Genomic DNA, 16,497 nt, shown 5'->3' on the forward strand with positions numbered 1-16,497 from the left:
CTAATCCCCAGTGTGATGGTATTTGAATGTAGGGCCTTTGGGTGGTAATTATTAGGTCATGAGGGTGGAACTTCATCAATGTCATTAGTGACCTTCTGAGACGTTGAGCGATGATCCCTCTCTAGGTCATGTGAGGATACAACAAGAAGGCAGCTAACTACAAACCAGGCAGCAGGTCCTTGCCAGACAGGATTTACCAGTGCCTTGATCTTGGACTTCCAGTCTCCAGAACTGTGAGAAATGTTTGTTGTTTGACCCACCCAGTCTATAGTATTTTTGCTATAGCAGCCCAAGCAGACTAAGACACCGTAAATGGGACACCCCTTTCTAAACCTAGCACTTACTAGTAGAGTATGATCAAAGTCTGAGAGAGTATTAGTTCAGAGCAGCAAAAAGCACAGATGTACCATTATCTTTGAGGTTCACATTCCTATACCCAGCAATCCCATTAAGGCATTAGGTTAGGAGAGCTCTTTATACCAGGGATTATAACATCATGGGACTCTAGGATCCAAGCAAGTAACATGAAGGAGCAAAGTGGACCAAGACATGTTGTGACATCACACGTTCTTCAGCTGTTCCTCCATTTTCATTATATAAAATCTTATATAAATTCTGTCTTTGGAAGAAATTACTCATGCCAGTCCTAGGAAGAAGGAAGCCTCTGCCCTTCAGGACATAAGTCTAAGCTGATACTTCAAAATGTGACAACAGAATTCTCTGACCCAGTTTTAACAAAGGATTTTATTTTGTTCCCTAAAAAGTAAAATCTAGAAAATAGCAACTCACTGCAAGAGTTCTATAATAAAACATTTTCAATCATTCTCTCTTCTCTTCACATGGTGTACTCTTTCATGTACACATCATCGGAAAGCAGACTGATAAATGCAAACTCTTTGTGAAAGGCACATGGCACTAGCATTCCTCACACCTGCTACACATCGTTGGAAGCCAAGGGAAGCCTTTTCTGCAATCTCCCCATTTTGATAGAAACTTATCACACATTTTTATAGCAAAATATTTAAAGGTCTCTTCCCCTGCTCTTCACTTATCTACTAGAAAGGTACAGAATTAAAAAGCTTTTTTCCCCCAGTTGTGATCAAAACATATTAAAAGAATATTAAAGCACATCTGGGTTATTCTAGAAGTTCCTGGGTTTTACACTTGGATATTTACAGAGGAAGCTGAACCTCAAGTTCTGCCACTCTTCAAAATGGGTGACAGAAGAGAGGATGTGATAGGATAGTTAAAAAAAAATTGATAGTCATTCTCTGATGCAGAGTGAAGCAAGCTTTCTCAACCATCAACCAATATGACCTCATTGGTCACAAGCCCTGCAGAGATCCAACAAGATTTGAGTTTTAAATACAGAACATATTTCAAACAGAACCAGTAGAGTGCTGATGTATGAATGGAATTGGTTGCTGGTGAAGGCAAAGAGTAAAGAATCCCAAGAAACTTTTAGTGCCATTTTCATTTAATAAGCCATTGGTATAGCAACCTAAAAACCTTGGCTGTGATGACACCAGGATGTGTTTATGGAATTGCTGCAGGAAAACATGATTGGCAGCTGACATCCTCTGGCTCACAGCACTAACTTCTCCAAGAGAATTAAGGCTGGGGTGTGTAGCGGAGATATTTCTTGCCAGATGGGAGCTCTTTGGTGAAGACTCCTTTCGGGAAAAGTTTTTTGGCTTCTTCTTCAGGGATGGTTGGAAGGACCATCACACTATCCCCATCCTATTGAAAGACATTGAGAATGGTGAAATTCAGTCTCATAGTGAAGCTTCAAGGCCTTCATGAATTCACTTTAGAAAAGTAGCCACAGGTGCTAATGAGACTAATCAAGTGTTCTTCACTCTTCCCCTCTTTGAGGATTTTGTTTTCCAAGTTGATCTTTGGCACTTTTGGCGGGAAAGTAGTTACCCCATATTAACAAGAAACAGCCCTGTTTTAAACCCAGTAACAGCCGGCCACCACACTTTACATTTAATTCTAAGTGAGTATCATGGCCTGCAAGCCCTGTGTGATGGAATCCTGCCTCCTCTCATCTCTTGTCCCTCACCCCACCTTTTGTGGCTTCTGCTCCAGACATGCTAGCTTTCCTTGTATTCCTCCAACAGCCAAGCTCATTTGTAGGCCCAGCTTCTTGCACTAACTGCTCCTTCTGCCTGTAGTGCTCGTCCCTCACAAATACATATGCCTTGGTCACATCTTCTCTGTGTCTTTCTTCTCAAAGGTCCCTTCAGACACAGGCATTCCTTGACAGTCACTCTCCCACCCCTGTACTGTTATTCTCCCCATCTGTGCTTGATTCTTCCCTGTAGCACCTGCTATTACCACTTAATAAACTTGTTTACTGCTTGTCTCCACTCACTGGAATGGAAGTTCTATGAGGGCAAGGACCTTCTATTGTTCACTGCTATCCCCCCAGTTCACTACTATCTGCGCTCAGTAAGTACATAAATAAGTAATATTAAATTAACTAGTGGATACAGAATTTAAGTGATTTGTCTGTCAGAAAAAACCAAAACAAAACCTGGTATTCAGGTTAGCATTATTTTAAAAATGTAGCAATGTTAAGATACTCTTGTGATGTTATCCATGTCCTAAAGATTAAAAGTATATGAACAAATTTTGGAGAATTCTAGCACAGGTTTAAAAGAATGAAGCTTAAGAGAAATCAAATACTTAATGACATTAATACACCAGTATTTTTATATCCATGACTTAACAGAAATGCCAAATCAAGATTGTGCGATAAATATTGTGCCATTAGGGAAAGGTTAGATAAAAGTGTGTGTGTGTTTTTTAAACCTTCTATTAGGAGAAGGAATCATTCTGACCAATAATTTTTCCAAATTATCTAAAAGTTAGAAAGCCATATAGAGAGTTTGTGTTGTACATAAAAGGTATTAGTTATGAAGACCTTGAAAAGGGCCTCTGAGCAAATCTTGAACTCAGTCATGAGGAAAAATCCTCCCAGTGTACTTGCGTGCTAGAAACAGAGACCCAGGTAACACAGACCTTGAAGTTGGCCCTTTAGAGACTGGCCCTTCAGGCAAGTACAGAAATTGCTTTTTTTTTAAAAAACATCTTTACCTTCCAATCAACTGGGGTGGCAACCCTTTTTTCTGCTGTCAGCTGGAGAGAGATGACTACCCTGAGAATCTCATCAAAGTTCCTGCCAGTGGTAGCTGGGTAGAGGATAGACAGCTTCAGCTTCTTATCAGGACCAAAAACAAACACCTGCAAAGCACAGAAGGGCATAAATAGGAAGAGTTCTTTGAGTGTTTTTGATATTAAAGCCACTGGTTTTGATATTAAACCAGTCATTAATAATTTTCAAGGGTATAAAAACAAGACAAAAACAAAGCACCAAAAGGATACACCAACTAATGTGGATGGCTGGAATACAGATAATTTTCTTCTCTCTGTTATTTTCTAAACTTAGAAGGGAATTCCATTTGGTTCTGGCTATCCCAGTAAGAAAAACTGATATGCAAATTTAATCCAGGAAAGGCTATGTCCATTGGGGATGACTATCATAAAAATAATACTAATGGGAGTTGATATTGTTCCTTGAATAGTTGTGCATTTATTCAGATGAGGGATTGGGTTTGTTCTCTAGTGGACAGAGGACAGAACAAATAAAAATTTAAAAACAGAGCTGCCTTATGAAGAAGGACATGGCCAATCACTTTAAAGACAGGGCGGTCAGGAGAGCTATGAAAAGGTTTCTCAATTCTGGAGGACATTTTAGGATAAACAACTTTTTTTTTTTGTAGATTTCCATGAACTATGAATTAAGCAGTTGAAAAATTTAGTTGAAAATTTCAGCCACTTTGCATCAGCATTACAGATAATCAGTGATATTGTTGCTAATACACAGTTATTTCATAATTGTAGATACTCCCCTATCTCCTCTAGCTGGTACGAGTATTTACATGGACATACAGCCTGATCAGTTATGCTGACTACAAAATGAATTTGTATGACCTACCACACGAGCTGTCACAGGCATGCCCTTTTCATCCTTCTCTGCTGGATCCAGCATGCCCAACAGGATGGCAAGGTCCCGATTCTTATCATCGATGATGGGAAAAGGTAACTTTTCTGTGGGCTCTTCACAATTGTAAGCATTGATATCCTGAAACACAAGTAAAAGGGGAAAGAGGAATCTAAACCTAACACATGCTCTGAATTTCATCAGTTAACAGCCATCACCTTGCAAGACAGGAAAGAGGACCAAATCACAGTAATTTTCTTTAAGCAATTTTAATTTTAAAAAGTGAGTAAATCAACACTTTTCATTCCAATTATTGCCAGGAATAACAGCAGAGTACAGTACTTAGGTTGTAATCATGGACCAAAGCCATTTTCATGCCCAGTTCTCTTAAATTCAGCATGCTTCCACTGCCATGAGAAAACAGCAGCAACCCCTTTAACATTGCAATAATTTAGTTACATCCAAATACAAGGCACCTCTGGATACCCAAATACTGTAAAAACCATCAGATACAATAGGTTTCTTAAATCCATCACATCTAGAAATAATACCATATGTAAAGAAAATCTTATAGCTCTGGTCCCTGACTCAAAAGCACCCTAACTCAGATGTTAAGTTACAAGACAAATAGTAAGAAATGACAAAAAAAAAAAAAAAAAAAAAAATCACAAAACAAAGCAAACACAAGAATGGAGAGCTGAATATATACTTGAAGGACAAGTCAAAAATAAATGGGTGAAAAGGCAGAGGTAAACCTAAACTAGGGTGAAATTCAAACAGAAAACAAAGCATTTCAAGTCTGAACTAAGGAAAAATGATATGCCTCCATCCTTCCCTAGTAAAACTTTATTCATCCATTTATTTCTACTTTTTCTATCCCTGGAAGCTTTTGGAGAAAAAAAAAATTTAGTTTTGTTATTTGATTAAGCATTGATATAGCACTTAAGGTGGGCTAAGCATTATGGTAAGTACATGTGGAATACAGATGCGTAAGACATGGCTCCTGCCTTCAAAGGAACTTCTAATTTGGTTAGAGATGATTCCAGCATGAAGCAGCAGCAAATGCAAGACTAATGTTAAAAGGTGGACGGTAAATGCTGAAGTACTGAACACTCCCATTTGTAGGACTCCAAGAGTTAGAAAAGGCTTCAAGAAAAGAATAGGACTTCTATCTGGGCCCTCGAAGGATGGGTAAGATTTTTCACAGAGAAAAGAAAGGCATTCTAGGGATCAGGAACTACACACACACATATGTGTGTGTGTGTGTGTGTGTGTGTGTGTGTGTGTGTGTGTGTATATATATATAAAATTTTTTTTTTTTTTTGAGACAGAGTCTTGCTGTATCACCCAGGCTGGAGTGCAGTGGTGCAATCTCGGCTTACTGCAACCTCTGCCGCCGAAGTTCAAGCAATTCTCTGCCTCAGCCTCCTGAATAGCTGGGATTACAGGCACCCGCCACCACACCCGGCTAATTTGTTTTTGTATTTTTAGTAGAAACAGGGTTTCAATATCTTGGCTAGGCTGGTCTTGAACTTCTGACCTTGTGATCCACCTGCCTTGGCCTCCCAAAGTGCTGGGATTATAGGTGTGAGCTAGTGCACTTGTCCAGGAACGATATTAATGAAACATGTGGGCAACTCTGTACATAAACTATTGATAGGAGAGTGAGGAACTTAGTTGGATAGAGTTTGGCAAGTAATGGAAAAAATGATTTAAAATTGGAATCAGGTCTGTTATGTGTAGGCTTGAAAGTAAAACAGGAGTTTGATGGCATAGCAGATACAAAACCATTGTGGATTTCTCAACAGAGATGTAACAAATGTGGCATTGATGAGCTCTGAAGTGGATAACAACAAATTCTTATTATTTATTTATTATTTTTTTTGAGGTGGAGTCTTGCTCTGTCGCCCAGGTGGAGTGCAGTGGCACGATCTCAGCTCACTGCAGCCTCCACCTCTTGGGTTCAAGCCATTCTCCTGCCTCAGGCTCCTGGATGACAACACATTCTAACATTCCTTCATTTTATTATCTTAACTTTCTGTTGTCACTGGCTGCCTATTAAGTCACCAGAGCTAAATAATAATTAATATAGTCTCATGCTAGAGGCAGATTATTATATATCAGGTGTATGTCAAAGTTTGGGCACTCCTTCTGGTAGTTCAGACTTTTTTCCTATTCAATGTAATCACAATTGTGAAAACTTCTAAGGCAGCAGCTCAGGGTAAAATAAACCTGTGTATGCTTCTATACTTTAAAAGCTATTCTATAATGGGCTACAAACACCTCCTTTGGCAATATGTCACTTTAATTATTGCTATGCACTAATTCTCTACTCTGCCACTTGCATGATGGACACTATATTACACCCATGAACACCAAAGAAAGTATCCTAAATTATTTGGCTTTATTCTATCCTAAATTAGGCTAAATCCTACTTTTTATCATCTTGTATTAAAAAGAACATTGATTTGAGATTCAAATCTTATTGCCATTGGGTAGTCTTGGGCAAGTCCCTCCAAGTTTCTAAGTGAAAAAAGTATTCTCAACTGCAAAAATGAAAATGAAAAATGATAGTGAAAACTACAGTTACCACTCACTGAGAAATGTAAGGAATGAAAAAAATTCTATTTCAAGATAGATAACTGCCCTTCTTTTTTCTCCTACACATGATTCTTCTAGTCTCAGATATTTAGGATTAACTGGTGTTAACTGCTATAGGATGCAGCCACAGATCCCTAACTCACAAGTCAATACATCTTTTATTCAACTACACATGCTTGACATAGTTTCTAGTATGCATCCCTCAAAAAGTAGTTACCATTATTACTTAACCGCACGTTGTAGTAAAGTCCTTAAAATGTTTTCAAGGTAAATTCAGACCACCAAATTTATTGTTCAAGTAAATTCTTTTGCTAAAAGTAGGTATTTCCTTCAGTTAATTCATTCAACAAATACTGACTGATCACCTAAGACGTACTGAGTAGTGAGCATCGTTCCAGCAGTGCACAAAACAGGAGTCTCTGTTCCTGTTGAGTTCACACTCTACTAGGAAGAAACAAACTAAATAGGTAATATGCAGAGTATTTGAGTGCTGAGGAGAAAGGGATAGTGAATGTGAAAAGGAGTTATCATTTTAGATAATGAGGACAAGGAAGGCTTTGATGAAATGTCCTGTGAGTTGAGACCCAAAAGAGGTGAGGGTAAGTCACACAGATCCCTTGGGAGTCAGTCTTCCATCCATGATACAGGACATATCTTGAAGGTGGAGCTGACAAGTTTGAGGATAAATCAGATGTTATGATGTGAAAAAACATGAAGAACTCAGAATGGCTCCTGGATTTGGGGCATGAACAATTATAAAAATGCAGTTGCCATTAGCTTAGATGAATAAAACTCTGGATTTTGAGGCCTAGTTAGACATGCTAGGTTTGAGATGACTGGACATCCCAGGAAAGATGCTAAGTAGGCAGTGGTTACATGAACCTTGAAGCGTCTGGCCTAGAGATGAAAATTTGAGAACCACAGCACATAGATGGTATTTAAAGGTATTTCCAAGGGAAAGAGTGCAGACAGAAAAGAGAGGAGGTCCAAAAAATAAGTTCAGGGTAACTTCAGCATAAATTAGGAGTTGGGAGATGAAGAATCAGTGAGCAGGAACAGCTCGGATGTGGCGTCCTGGAAGCCAAGAAAGGAAAACAGTGATCACCTAGGTTGAATGCTGCTGGCAGGCCAAGATGAGGGCTGCGAATTGACTGACCAATGGATTTAGCAATGTGATCACTGTGTGGTTCAACTGAAATTTTCAAATAATCAGTGAACCTTGACCCTAAAGCTTACTTGTACCTTAACCTCAAAAACCAAGGACTCTATAATTTATAACTTGACCTATAATCTCAGGCTCAAAGTACATGCCAATTGATACTAACCTTGCTCCAGGCAAGATGGTCCTCAACACTGTCTATTGAAAGGGCAATCAACTTAACATTCCTCTTGGCAAATTCTGGTGCCAGCTTTGCAGCTCTGCCAAGCTCTGTGGTGCACACTGGGGTAAAGTCCCGAGGGTGGGAGAAGAGAATGCCCCATCTGAAAGGAAGAAAAACAAGGTCACAGTTGAATGAAGAGTTATCACCAACATCACAGAGAATGAAAAGTCACAACTTCTGAATCAAAAACACGCTTTCTTTTTTAAATGAATGTTTATGATGGTATTTACTTCTAAGCTTTTCTGTTGAGGAATGCTTTTCGATCTACTTACCTCTAGAGAAGCCTATGCTTATAGCCTGATTCAATCAAAGATATGAAATTCAAGATGACACATATTTAAAAAGACTAATTTTAAGGTGTTGCTTCCTTTAATAATTATGGTGCCGCCCTGACTCCTTTTTGGCTAATAAAATCTGTGCTGTTCAAGCCAAGTAACTTACTGAAAAAACTTAATTATTTCTTCTTATCCCTTTCTACATTTTTTTCTAGCACAGACCATGACATTCAGCTCCAATAATGGATGTCCCAGTATGCTCTCAATCCAAACAAATGCCTGACTACAATAATAAACAGATTATGTAATCTGAAATAAATAGGTTTCTATCCTCTATTTATATGTAAAAATTGAAGTCGATACTTGGTTTCTTCGAAGCAAGTGGATACAAAATCTTGTAAAACCACTTTACTGATCTAACCTGCCAAACAGGACACCCAATATTTATACTCTGACAAAACAGTATCACCTTAACAGTTTTACCTATCTCTTCATTTGCAGTTTTTCTTCTTTCTTCAGACCAAGCAGGTAGAATTTTGATAGCCTACAATGTAGATTTCTACAATAGTAAATTCTTTTTATTTATTTTTTATTTTTTTTTTATTTTTTAAAACCAGAACATTTATTGCATGACTAATCGTGGACATTCTTAAGATGAACTAGATGCTGCAACAGCTGCCCTCTTGGGTTTAGGTGTTGTTCCTTCACGGAATCCATGCCTGAATCTGCGGTATACAATTTTTAGGTGCCTCATTCGACCAGTTCCGGTGGTATTTCGTCTTTTAGCCTTGGCACTCCAGTTATACTTTCTCTTGCGCTTGGCAGGGTAGCCACATTTGCCACAGGTCGACTTCTGAAGGTGGTAGGCCTTAGAGCCACAGCGGCGGCACAACGTGTGCGTCTTATACAATAGTAAATTCTTAGGTAAATACTAAGATCTAAGTCATCATTGTCTAAGATTTTATAGATTTTGAGCACGTTTCAAGTGGCCACTAAGAAAGCTGAAGTACCATTTCCTTCTCCTTGGCAACAGAAACTACTCTTTCAACTGAAAAGGAAAATTTAACACTCAGTTCTCCACATCCCCATCAACTTAAACTATCCTAAACCAGATGATTTAGGCAGGATCCTAAACTAGTAGATAACTAAATCTTGCCTAGATGCCAAGCTGACCTTTCCAAAGTTTCCCTGAGTACAGAGAACAAGCAAAGACAAGGGCACCTCCTTCCCACTTACAGCTTCCACTCAACTCCCAAGGTTTCAAGAAGGAAAAAGATCTTCTTATGAAAAGGATGGAGGGCCCTATGGCAAGACTGGGAAGAAAGCTAATATATATTTTTTAAGATTGTGGAGGTGTGCACTATGTTCACTTTATTATGAAGGGCAAAAGGAAGAACATAGAGTATATCTTTTGAAGTAGATAATATCACTATGAGTAAAATCTAGGCCTTAGGTTCTATGGAAAACAATCTATTTAATGGTTAGATGAGACTTAACAGAAGGTCTCCAAAAGTTGAGAAGAAATGGAACAGGGCGTTTCCTCCTGTATTGTTAAAAGGGAGGATGAATTAGAAAAGTTAGGAGTTCTTTTTCCATTGTCAGTTGGCAGAGACTGTTTTGCTGAATCATGCGAAAGGAACTGGTTTTAAGCCAGTTCAGGTCCTTCCCTCCCTCAGAAGTGAAACTCCAGTTTACCTCGTGGCTACAAGTAGGATAAACTCCAAGAATGTCTCACCTTGGCCTTCCTTTCCCTCTAAGTCTTCCTACTGCTGCACTTAAGAGTAATTCAGTGACATTCTCCCGTTCTCTTTCTTACCCATTTTCAAAAGACAAAAGGTTTCCTCCTTCAAGAGAATGGTTCCCATTTACTAAGCCCCAGAAGACCCCGGAAAACACATATTTTGCGTAGTGAAGATGTGCTATGAAGAAGCTACTTCTACCACTTACAGAAACAGTGATAAAATCCAGTAAACTCACCCAATGTAGCACCCAACCTCTTTAGTTGCTTACAATGATCAGGGGTAAGGTAGAGAAAGATATTTTAATTTTTTCTCCTCAAAAATACCTGGATCAAAAATTGACAGTCTGACTTGGGATCATATACAGAATAGAGTTTGGAAAAATCAGGCAAAAATCCACGTCATAAACATATAAAAGGCTCAAACTTCTCTTCCTGGTAAGGTAGGGAATACTACGCCTGATCCTAGGCAGACTTGTCTATTAGTTAATAAATGCAGATATTTTTATCGTGTTCCTAACTATGGCTGATAAAGTACCACTTTTGATCAAATCTAGATGGATCTAGAGGCTAATAAACATTAACGAAACCCCAAAAAAGTATGGTTAGCTTAAAAAGCGACATTTCTAATTGTTGGCACAGTAAATACGTTTTATGCTAATATTTAATCTACACAAGCTAAGAGTTCTGGAAATAGTTTATGTTTCATGGGGGTGAGGGCTGCAGGCAGAAATGGGAAGGAACACAACTCTAAAAATCCCAAGGATTACTGGAGAAATACTACTATTTAGATCCTAAGTATAAGACTGGCCATAAGCTGTATTTCTAAAGTATTTTTCTGCATTCAAGGTTTGAATATTCCATTTTTCAACCTTTTTCTGGCCTAGTCCTATCTTTCACAAAGCTTTTTCCTCTATTCAGTGGCTGGAAAAGGGACGTAAGAGGTTGTAAGGGTCCAGGTAGGCACATGATGTGTAAGAATCTCTCCCTGGTTCTCTGCACAGCCCTGTCCAATCATTGATTAATTTCATAAGCCTCTCTCTTTGTCTCCCTGGATACTGTACATAAAAAGGATATAAACTGGGGAAGAACTGTCGTCAAACCTCAGAGCCCCACAGTGTAGTGGGACCACTAGAGCTCCAGAACCATAATATAACTAGACATGCCTGGAATGCTTCTGATGAAAACTAAGCCACTTCCAGTTTGCTAATCCAGGAGCTGCCAAAAAAAAAAAAAAAAAAAAAAAAAGGCAACACGGATTCACTACTCCTATTCATAATGGCAAAACTGCCAAGTCAGATCACAGGTCATCAATTTGGCTATCATCAGCAAGCTCATGTGCTGGAAGCAAGGCAGAAAGTGGAGAGGACAGTGAGGCGCAAGCCACTGGGAAACAAAAGAGTCTCAAAGTTGGGGAGTACACGTGTCCTGGAGCCTGGAACGGCCATCACTAGCAAGAATAGGCTACTACAGCTGAACGGCGTCAGAAAGTCCTTCCCTCTAAGCGTTGCAAGTTCTGGAATCTCTGAAGGCACACCTACACAGAGTGTTCTTGGCTCTTCCTAAAGCTGTTATCAAATCATATCTTGGTCATTGAAGGAGGGTCTGGACAAAAAGTCTTTCGGCCACCTATTAGGCAGCTAGTGGTTTTAAATTTCACATTTTGTGCCCAGAAGCCTGCAAATACCCTGCACCCTCAGATAATACGTTGGCCTTCCTGTAACATATAGCCAGCAGCTGTGTCCTCCGACTTTGGCTTTAGACACCCATCCTCCCCAGGGAGCAAATTCCAGAACGGAGGGTGGGAGGGAGGGCGGTGCGACCCTGGGCACTAGACCGGGGAAGTGATCGCCAGTGCCGACCCGCCCCTGCGCCCTCGGCCTGACCACGCTACCTGCAGTTTACTAAGACGAGTTCAACGGACAACAAACCCTCCCACGGGCAGTGAGTTTCCAGAACCTGCAGAACCCAATTTTGTCCTCCCCATCCCCCACCTTGGCGTGGCCTTGCCCAGCCACGCCGGAGGCGGGGAGGCCTGGAGGGATCCAGTGGCTCGCGCAGGGCAGGCCGAAGGGGTGCCAGCTCCCGGGGGCGCAGCCGACGCTGAGCAGAGGCCACACGGCCTGGCGCGCGCGGAAACCGGTGCGGGGGAGGGGGCGAGCGGCGCAGGGGGCTGAGCGGCAGGGAGGACGGAAGGGAGAAGAAATAGGGAAGGCACCTCCGAGTCCAGGCGCAACCAAGGCCAGAGCAGGGCTACGCGGTGGCCACTTACGAGTCTCCCAGAAAGTCGTGGAAACGGATGCGGCCGACGGTGGTATTGGCCTCAAAGTTGGGAGCCTCGTCCCCGAGAAGCAGACCTCCGGGCATGGCGGCGGCGATGAAGAGGCGCCGCTGGGACGGCAAGCAATCGGGTGGTTCTGGCGAAGAAGCAGCGGGTCCCTGCGCGCAGAGAAATAAACGAAGGCGCGAGGGGCGGGTACTGGGGCGGCGGGGGCGGGGCCGCGGGAGGCTGGCCGCTGGGGGCCGGGCCGCGGGAGCGGGGCGGGGCGCGGCTGGGCGCTGGGATGGGCTGGGCTGGGCTGGGCTGGGCAGGGCAGGGACGGGGCGCGACCTGGACAACCGCGGTCGCTGTCCGTGGCGCCGCTGGGCCTGCGACTAGGTGGCATCCTTCCGACACTATAGGCCGTTTCTGCACACGTGATGCGGGGCTCAGTCACGTTTCCCCCTGGAGGCTTGAGGATGCGCGAGGTTTGACTCTGCAGGGCTTGCGCGCTTTGGGGGTGGAAGGAAGAGGAACGGAGCGGCCAGGCGAGCCCCAGGGTGGAGAATCGCCGGGGCGCGCAGGCTGTGGCGGCTTCGCACAGCCGCCCTGGGCGCTGCACGGATCCGCGCGCACGCTCCTGCGCACCCACTCGCGGCCAGCTCCCTACAGAGGAGTGGAGTGACTCCTCGACTCCCATCCCTCTTTTAGTGTGAGCGTCTGGAGTCCTGACTGTCCCAGCCAGCCCAGCCACGATGAGCTGTCTAAGAGGATGTGGTAAGACCCAGAAGTGTGAGTGACCTTATGTCAGAGGAAGTGGTTTTCTTATTGCAGCAAAAATTCCCGTACCAACGTCAGTGCTAGGGTAATGTAACTAAACGTTTATTTATTTTTATTCTGCCCTCCCCTTTCTGTTTGTTATGAACCATAAAATATTCAACACAATTATCTTGAAATCTAAATATAAAATTTAAAACATACTCATTGAGACCTACTGTGTGCAGGTCAACTCTGTCGCCCAGGGAAGTGGGCGGCTTAGATTCATTTATTTGCTATGAGCCAAGTACAAGGTAGATAAAATGCCTGTCCTCTTGGAGCTTTCCTTCTTGTGAAGGGAAACCGGTGACAGACAATAAGCACACCGAAATGACCAAAATATGTTAGAAAGCAATCAGTCCTATTCCGAGAACTAAAATAGGGTTATGTGCTTAGAGGGTGACTGGGGGGCTGCTTTGTTTTGGGTGGTCTGGTCTGGGAAAGCCACCAGGATAATGCAGGTAAACTAGTCAGCTCACAGTAGGTGCTCTGGAAATGGTAGCTATTGTTTGGATGATGATACTGGTTCGTGCAATGACTCTTGCTTTGCCTACTGTGTGCCGGACACTGTGCCAGGCTGTACAATGGAGAGACACAGTTCCTGCTCTTACAAGGAAGGCATATTTATATGCAATTATAATAAAATATAGGGTAAATTTTGATGGGGGAAAGTGTAAGTGATTGGAGTTCAGAGATGAGAAAAATCCTCTGGATGGGGCTGGCAGGCTTATTAAGGCAGAGACACGGCAGTGTTGGGAGTGGTGACTCACATACTGTGATTTGCGTTTTGATCACAGCGATGTGTTTGTGTGTGCATGGTAATCATATTTACCCCGTTCTTCACTGACCCAGGAATTGCAGTAAGATTACTGGTAAAAATTTCCAGCCACTCTAGAAAACCATTTAAAACTAACGTAATTTAATCTCTTATTTGGCTCCGAGCTTTAACAGCTCCTTGTTTTAACTCCCTTTGTAGGGGAGAAAGAGAATAATTGGGAAAGAAGAGTAGTTTGGCCTAAGGCACTATTAACAATGTGTTGTGGAAATAAGCTAGAAAACACAATACTCTATAAATATGGAGAACGAATACAGAAACAGATTATTGATGTCTGTCAAAGGCATAATTATATAATTGTCTGTTGTAAATTAAACAAAGATAATAAAATACTCATTAAAACTTAACAGCGCCAGAAGCTGTACACTGGCAATGCTCCTTCACTCTGTGAACTTGTTTGCTTGAGACTTTGGAGCATTTTAAATTCTTTTGAATTAACTGTCAGCATTTTGAAAACATGATTTTTCATAAAAATATCTGGATTTTTGTCTCCTGAAAGGTCAGAAGATCTAGCAACACAGCAACACTAGGCCCATCTTCCACTTGGCAAACAGTGGCTGCTGAGTAGCCCTCTTAGAGAGCATATGTTCTTTGTTACTCGGAAGGTCCTCTGCCAATTACTGACATTAGAGTGAAATTGGGAGGAAAAACAAATAGTTCTTGCATCCCTATCTGTCAAAACTGTGCAAATGAAAGCTTAACTAAGGCCTGTATGTTTCAAGAAAAAACAAGCATGTTTCTTTGTGAAAGTAGAGAATGTTCTGTGAACTTAATGTGCAAACAAAGTCAGAAGAACACTGTTCTGCCTGGCCTTCGTAGGTAATTGAGTTTAACATCTGACTTATGCGGAAGGTAGGTGCTCTGTGGACAGGGCCCCATTCCAGAGGGGAAATTTTAAAGCTATTTTCCTGAGGGTCAGTGAGAAGTATAATGGGAAAGGAAGAAGGGAGGAAGGATAGGGGAGATATTCCAGGGAAAGACCGGAGTGTGGAAAAGGAGAACTTGACTAAGAAAGGATTTACTTTCCTTGGAGAGAGGGTGGAGGCTCTCATATCAGAAAAAATGTTTTCAGACAGCTGTAAGGGTTAGAGAGAACCTTGAAGCCCTTACAGTGATCTGAGGGACAGGAAAGAAGGAATTTCAGGGATTTCCAGAGGGCTGTGACTCTGGGATGACTCACATCTTTTCTTCTGTCCTTACTGCTTTGACAGAAGAATAAGATGAACAGATTAGCAATGGACATTTGGAAAAATGTCCAGCTGTGCACTGTGATGCCTATCTCTCTCACCAGATTGTGAACTCCTAAAGGTTTGACTATATTTTGTTAATGAATATTTGTGACCCGTTAGATATAGTGGGCATGAGGACTACGTTGTACAAAGTATTAGAGAAACATTTGGTTGCCTTCCTGCAGCCACAACAGCAACATTTCTTGTTTGTCCACAGCTGGCAGTAAAAGAACCAGATGTCTCTAGTTATACAGTCATGTGGTACAACATTACTACATATACTACAGTGGTCCCATAAGATGATAATGGAACTGAAAAATTCCTATCGCACAGTGACGTCTTGAGGATCCTGACCCTGTGAAGCTCTAGGCTAATGTGTGCGTTTATCTCTTCGTTTTTCATTTTTAAAAAGTTTCAAAAGAAAAAAACCTTTTAGAAATATAAAAAAGTTTATGGAATAAGAATATAAAAAAGAAAATACAGTAGTTTGTATAGCTATACAATGTGTTTATGTTTTATTTTATTTTTTATTTTTATTTATTTATTTTTTGAGACGGAGTCTTGCTCTGTAGCCCGGACTGGAGTGCAGTGTTTATGTTTTAAACTAAGTGTTATTACAAAAGAGTCAAAACATTAAAACAATTTTAAAATTTATAAAGTAAAAAAGTTATAGTAAGGTAAGGTTAATTTGTTATTGACAAAATAAATTTTTACACATGAATTTAGTGTAGCCTAAATGTACAGTGTTTATAAAGTCTACAGTACATTCATTCACCACTCACTCACGGACTCACCCATAGCAACTTCCAGTCCTGCAAACTATATTCATGGTAAATGCCCTATATGGGTGTACCATTTTTTGTCCTTTTTTTTTTTCTTTTTTCTTTTTGAGACAGGGCCTTGCTCTGTCACCCAGGCTGGAGTGCAGTGGTGTGATCATAGCTTACTGCAGCCTCAAGCTCCTGGGCTCAAGCAATCCTCCCACTTCAGCCTCCTGAGTAGCTGGGACTACAGGCACATGCTACCATACCTGGCAATTGTTTTATTTTTGGTAGAGACGGGGTCTTCCTAACCTATGTTGCCCAGGCTGGTCTCGAACTCCTGGGCTCAAGCAGTCTTCCCACCTTGGCCTTCCAAAGGGCTGAGATTACAGGCTTGAGCCATATTTACCATGGTGTTATAATTGCCTACAGTATTCAGTATAGTAATGTGCTGTGCAGGTTTGAGGCGTAGGAGCAATAAGCTTATGCCATATAGCCCAGGTAGGTAGTAGACTATACCATCTAGGTTTGTGTAAGCGCACTCCATGACGTTCACACAATGACGAAATTGCCTAACGACACGTTTCTCAG

General features: G+C 41.5%; 2 protein-coding genes across 17 annotated transcripts in view; one reads left to right on the forward strand and one right to left on the reverse strand.

Annotated features, from left to right (window-relative positions):
• Positions 1-725: 725 nt before the first annotated feature.
• PRDX6 (peroxiredoxin 6) lies at positions 726-12,470 on the reverse strand. The gene is made up of 5 exons (XM_007989487.3): positions 12,278-12,470; positions 7,936-8,092; positions 4,004-4,150; positions 3,103-3,249; positions 726-1,740 (listed from the first exon to the last, which is right to left on the reverse strand). The coding sequence occupies exons 1-5, from the start codon at positions 12,370-12,372 to the stop codon at positions 1,612-1,614; spliced, it is 675 nt and encodes a 224-aa protein (XP_007987678.2). The 5' UTR covers positions 12,373-12,470; the 3' UTR covers positions 726-1,611.
• Positions 12,471-12,591: 121 nt separating this feature from the next.
• The window catches only part of LOC103230569 (TNF superfamily member 4), a 278,327-nt gene continuing 274,421 nt past the window's right edge, over positions 12,592-16,497 (forward strand). For 5 of the 16 annotated variants that reach the window (XR_012091274.1, XR_012091280.1, XR_012091282.1 and 2 more), the window contains exon 1: positions 12,603-13,042. Coding sequence is in view for 1 of the 16 variants with exons in the window: in XM_073011787.1 (XP_072867888.1) it covers positions 12,706-12,753 (48 nt within the window). In the remaining 15 variants the exon portion in view is untranslated. Of the gene's footprint in view, positions 13,131-15,362; positions 15,523-16,497 lie in introns of all 16 variants that reach the window. The other 11 variants (XR_012091279.1, XR_012091273.1, XR_012091284.1 and 8 more) reach the window with 8 other exon arrangements.

This window comes from Chlorocebus sabaeus, chromosome 25 (genome assembly GCF_047675955.1).
Source record: "Chlorocebus sabaeus isolate Y175 chromosome 25, mChlSab1.0.hap1, whole genome shotgun sequence".
NCBI lineage: Eukaryota > Metazoa > Chordata > Mammalia > Primates > Cercopithecidae > Chlorocebus > Chlorocebus sabaeus.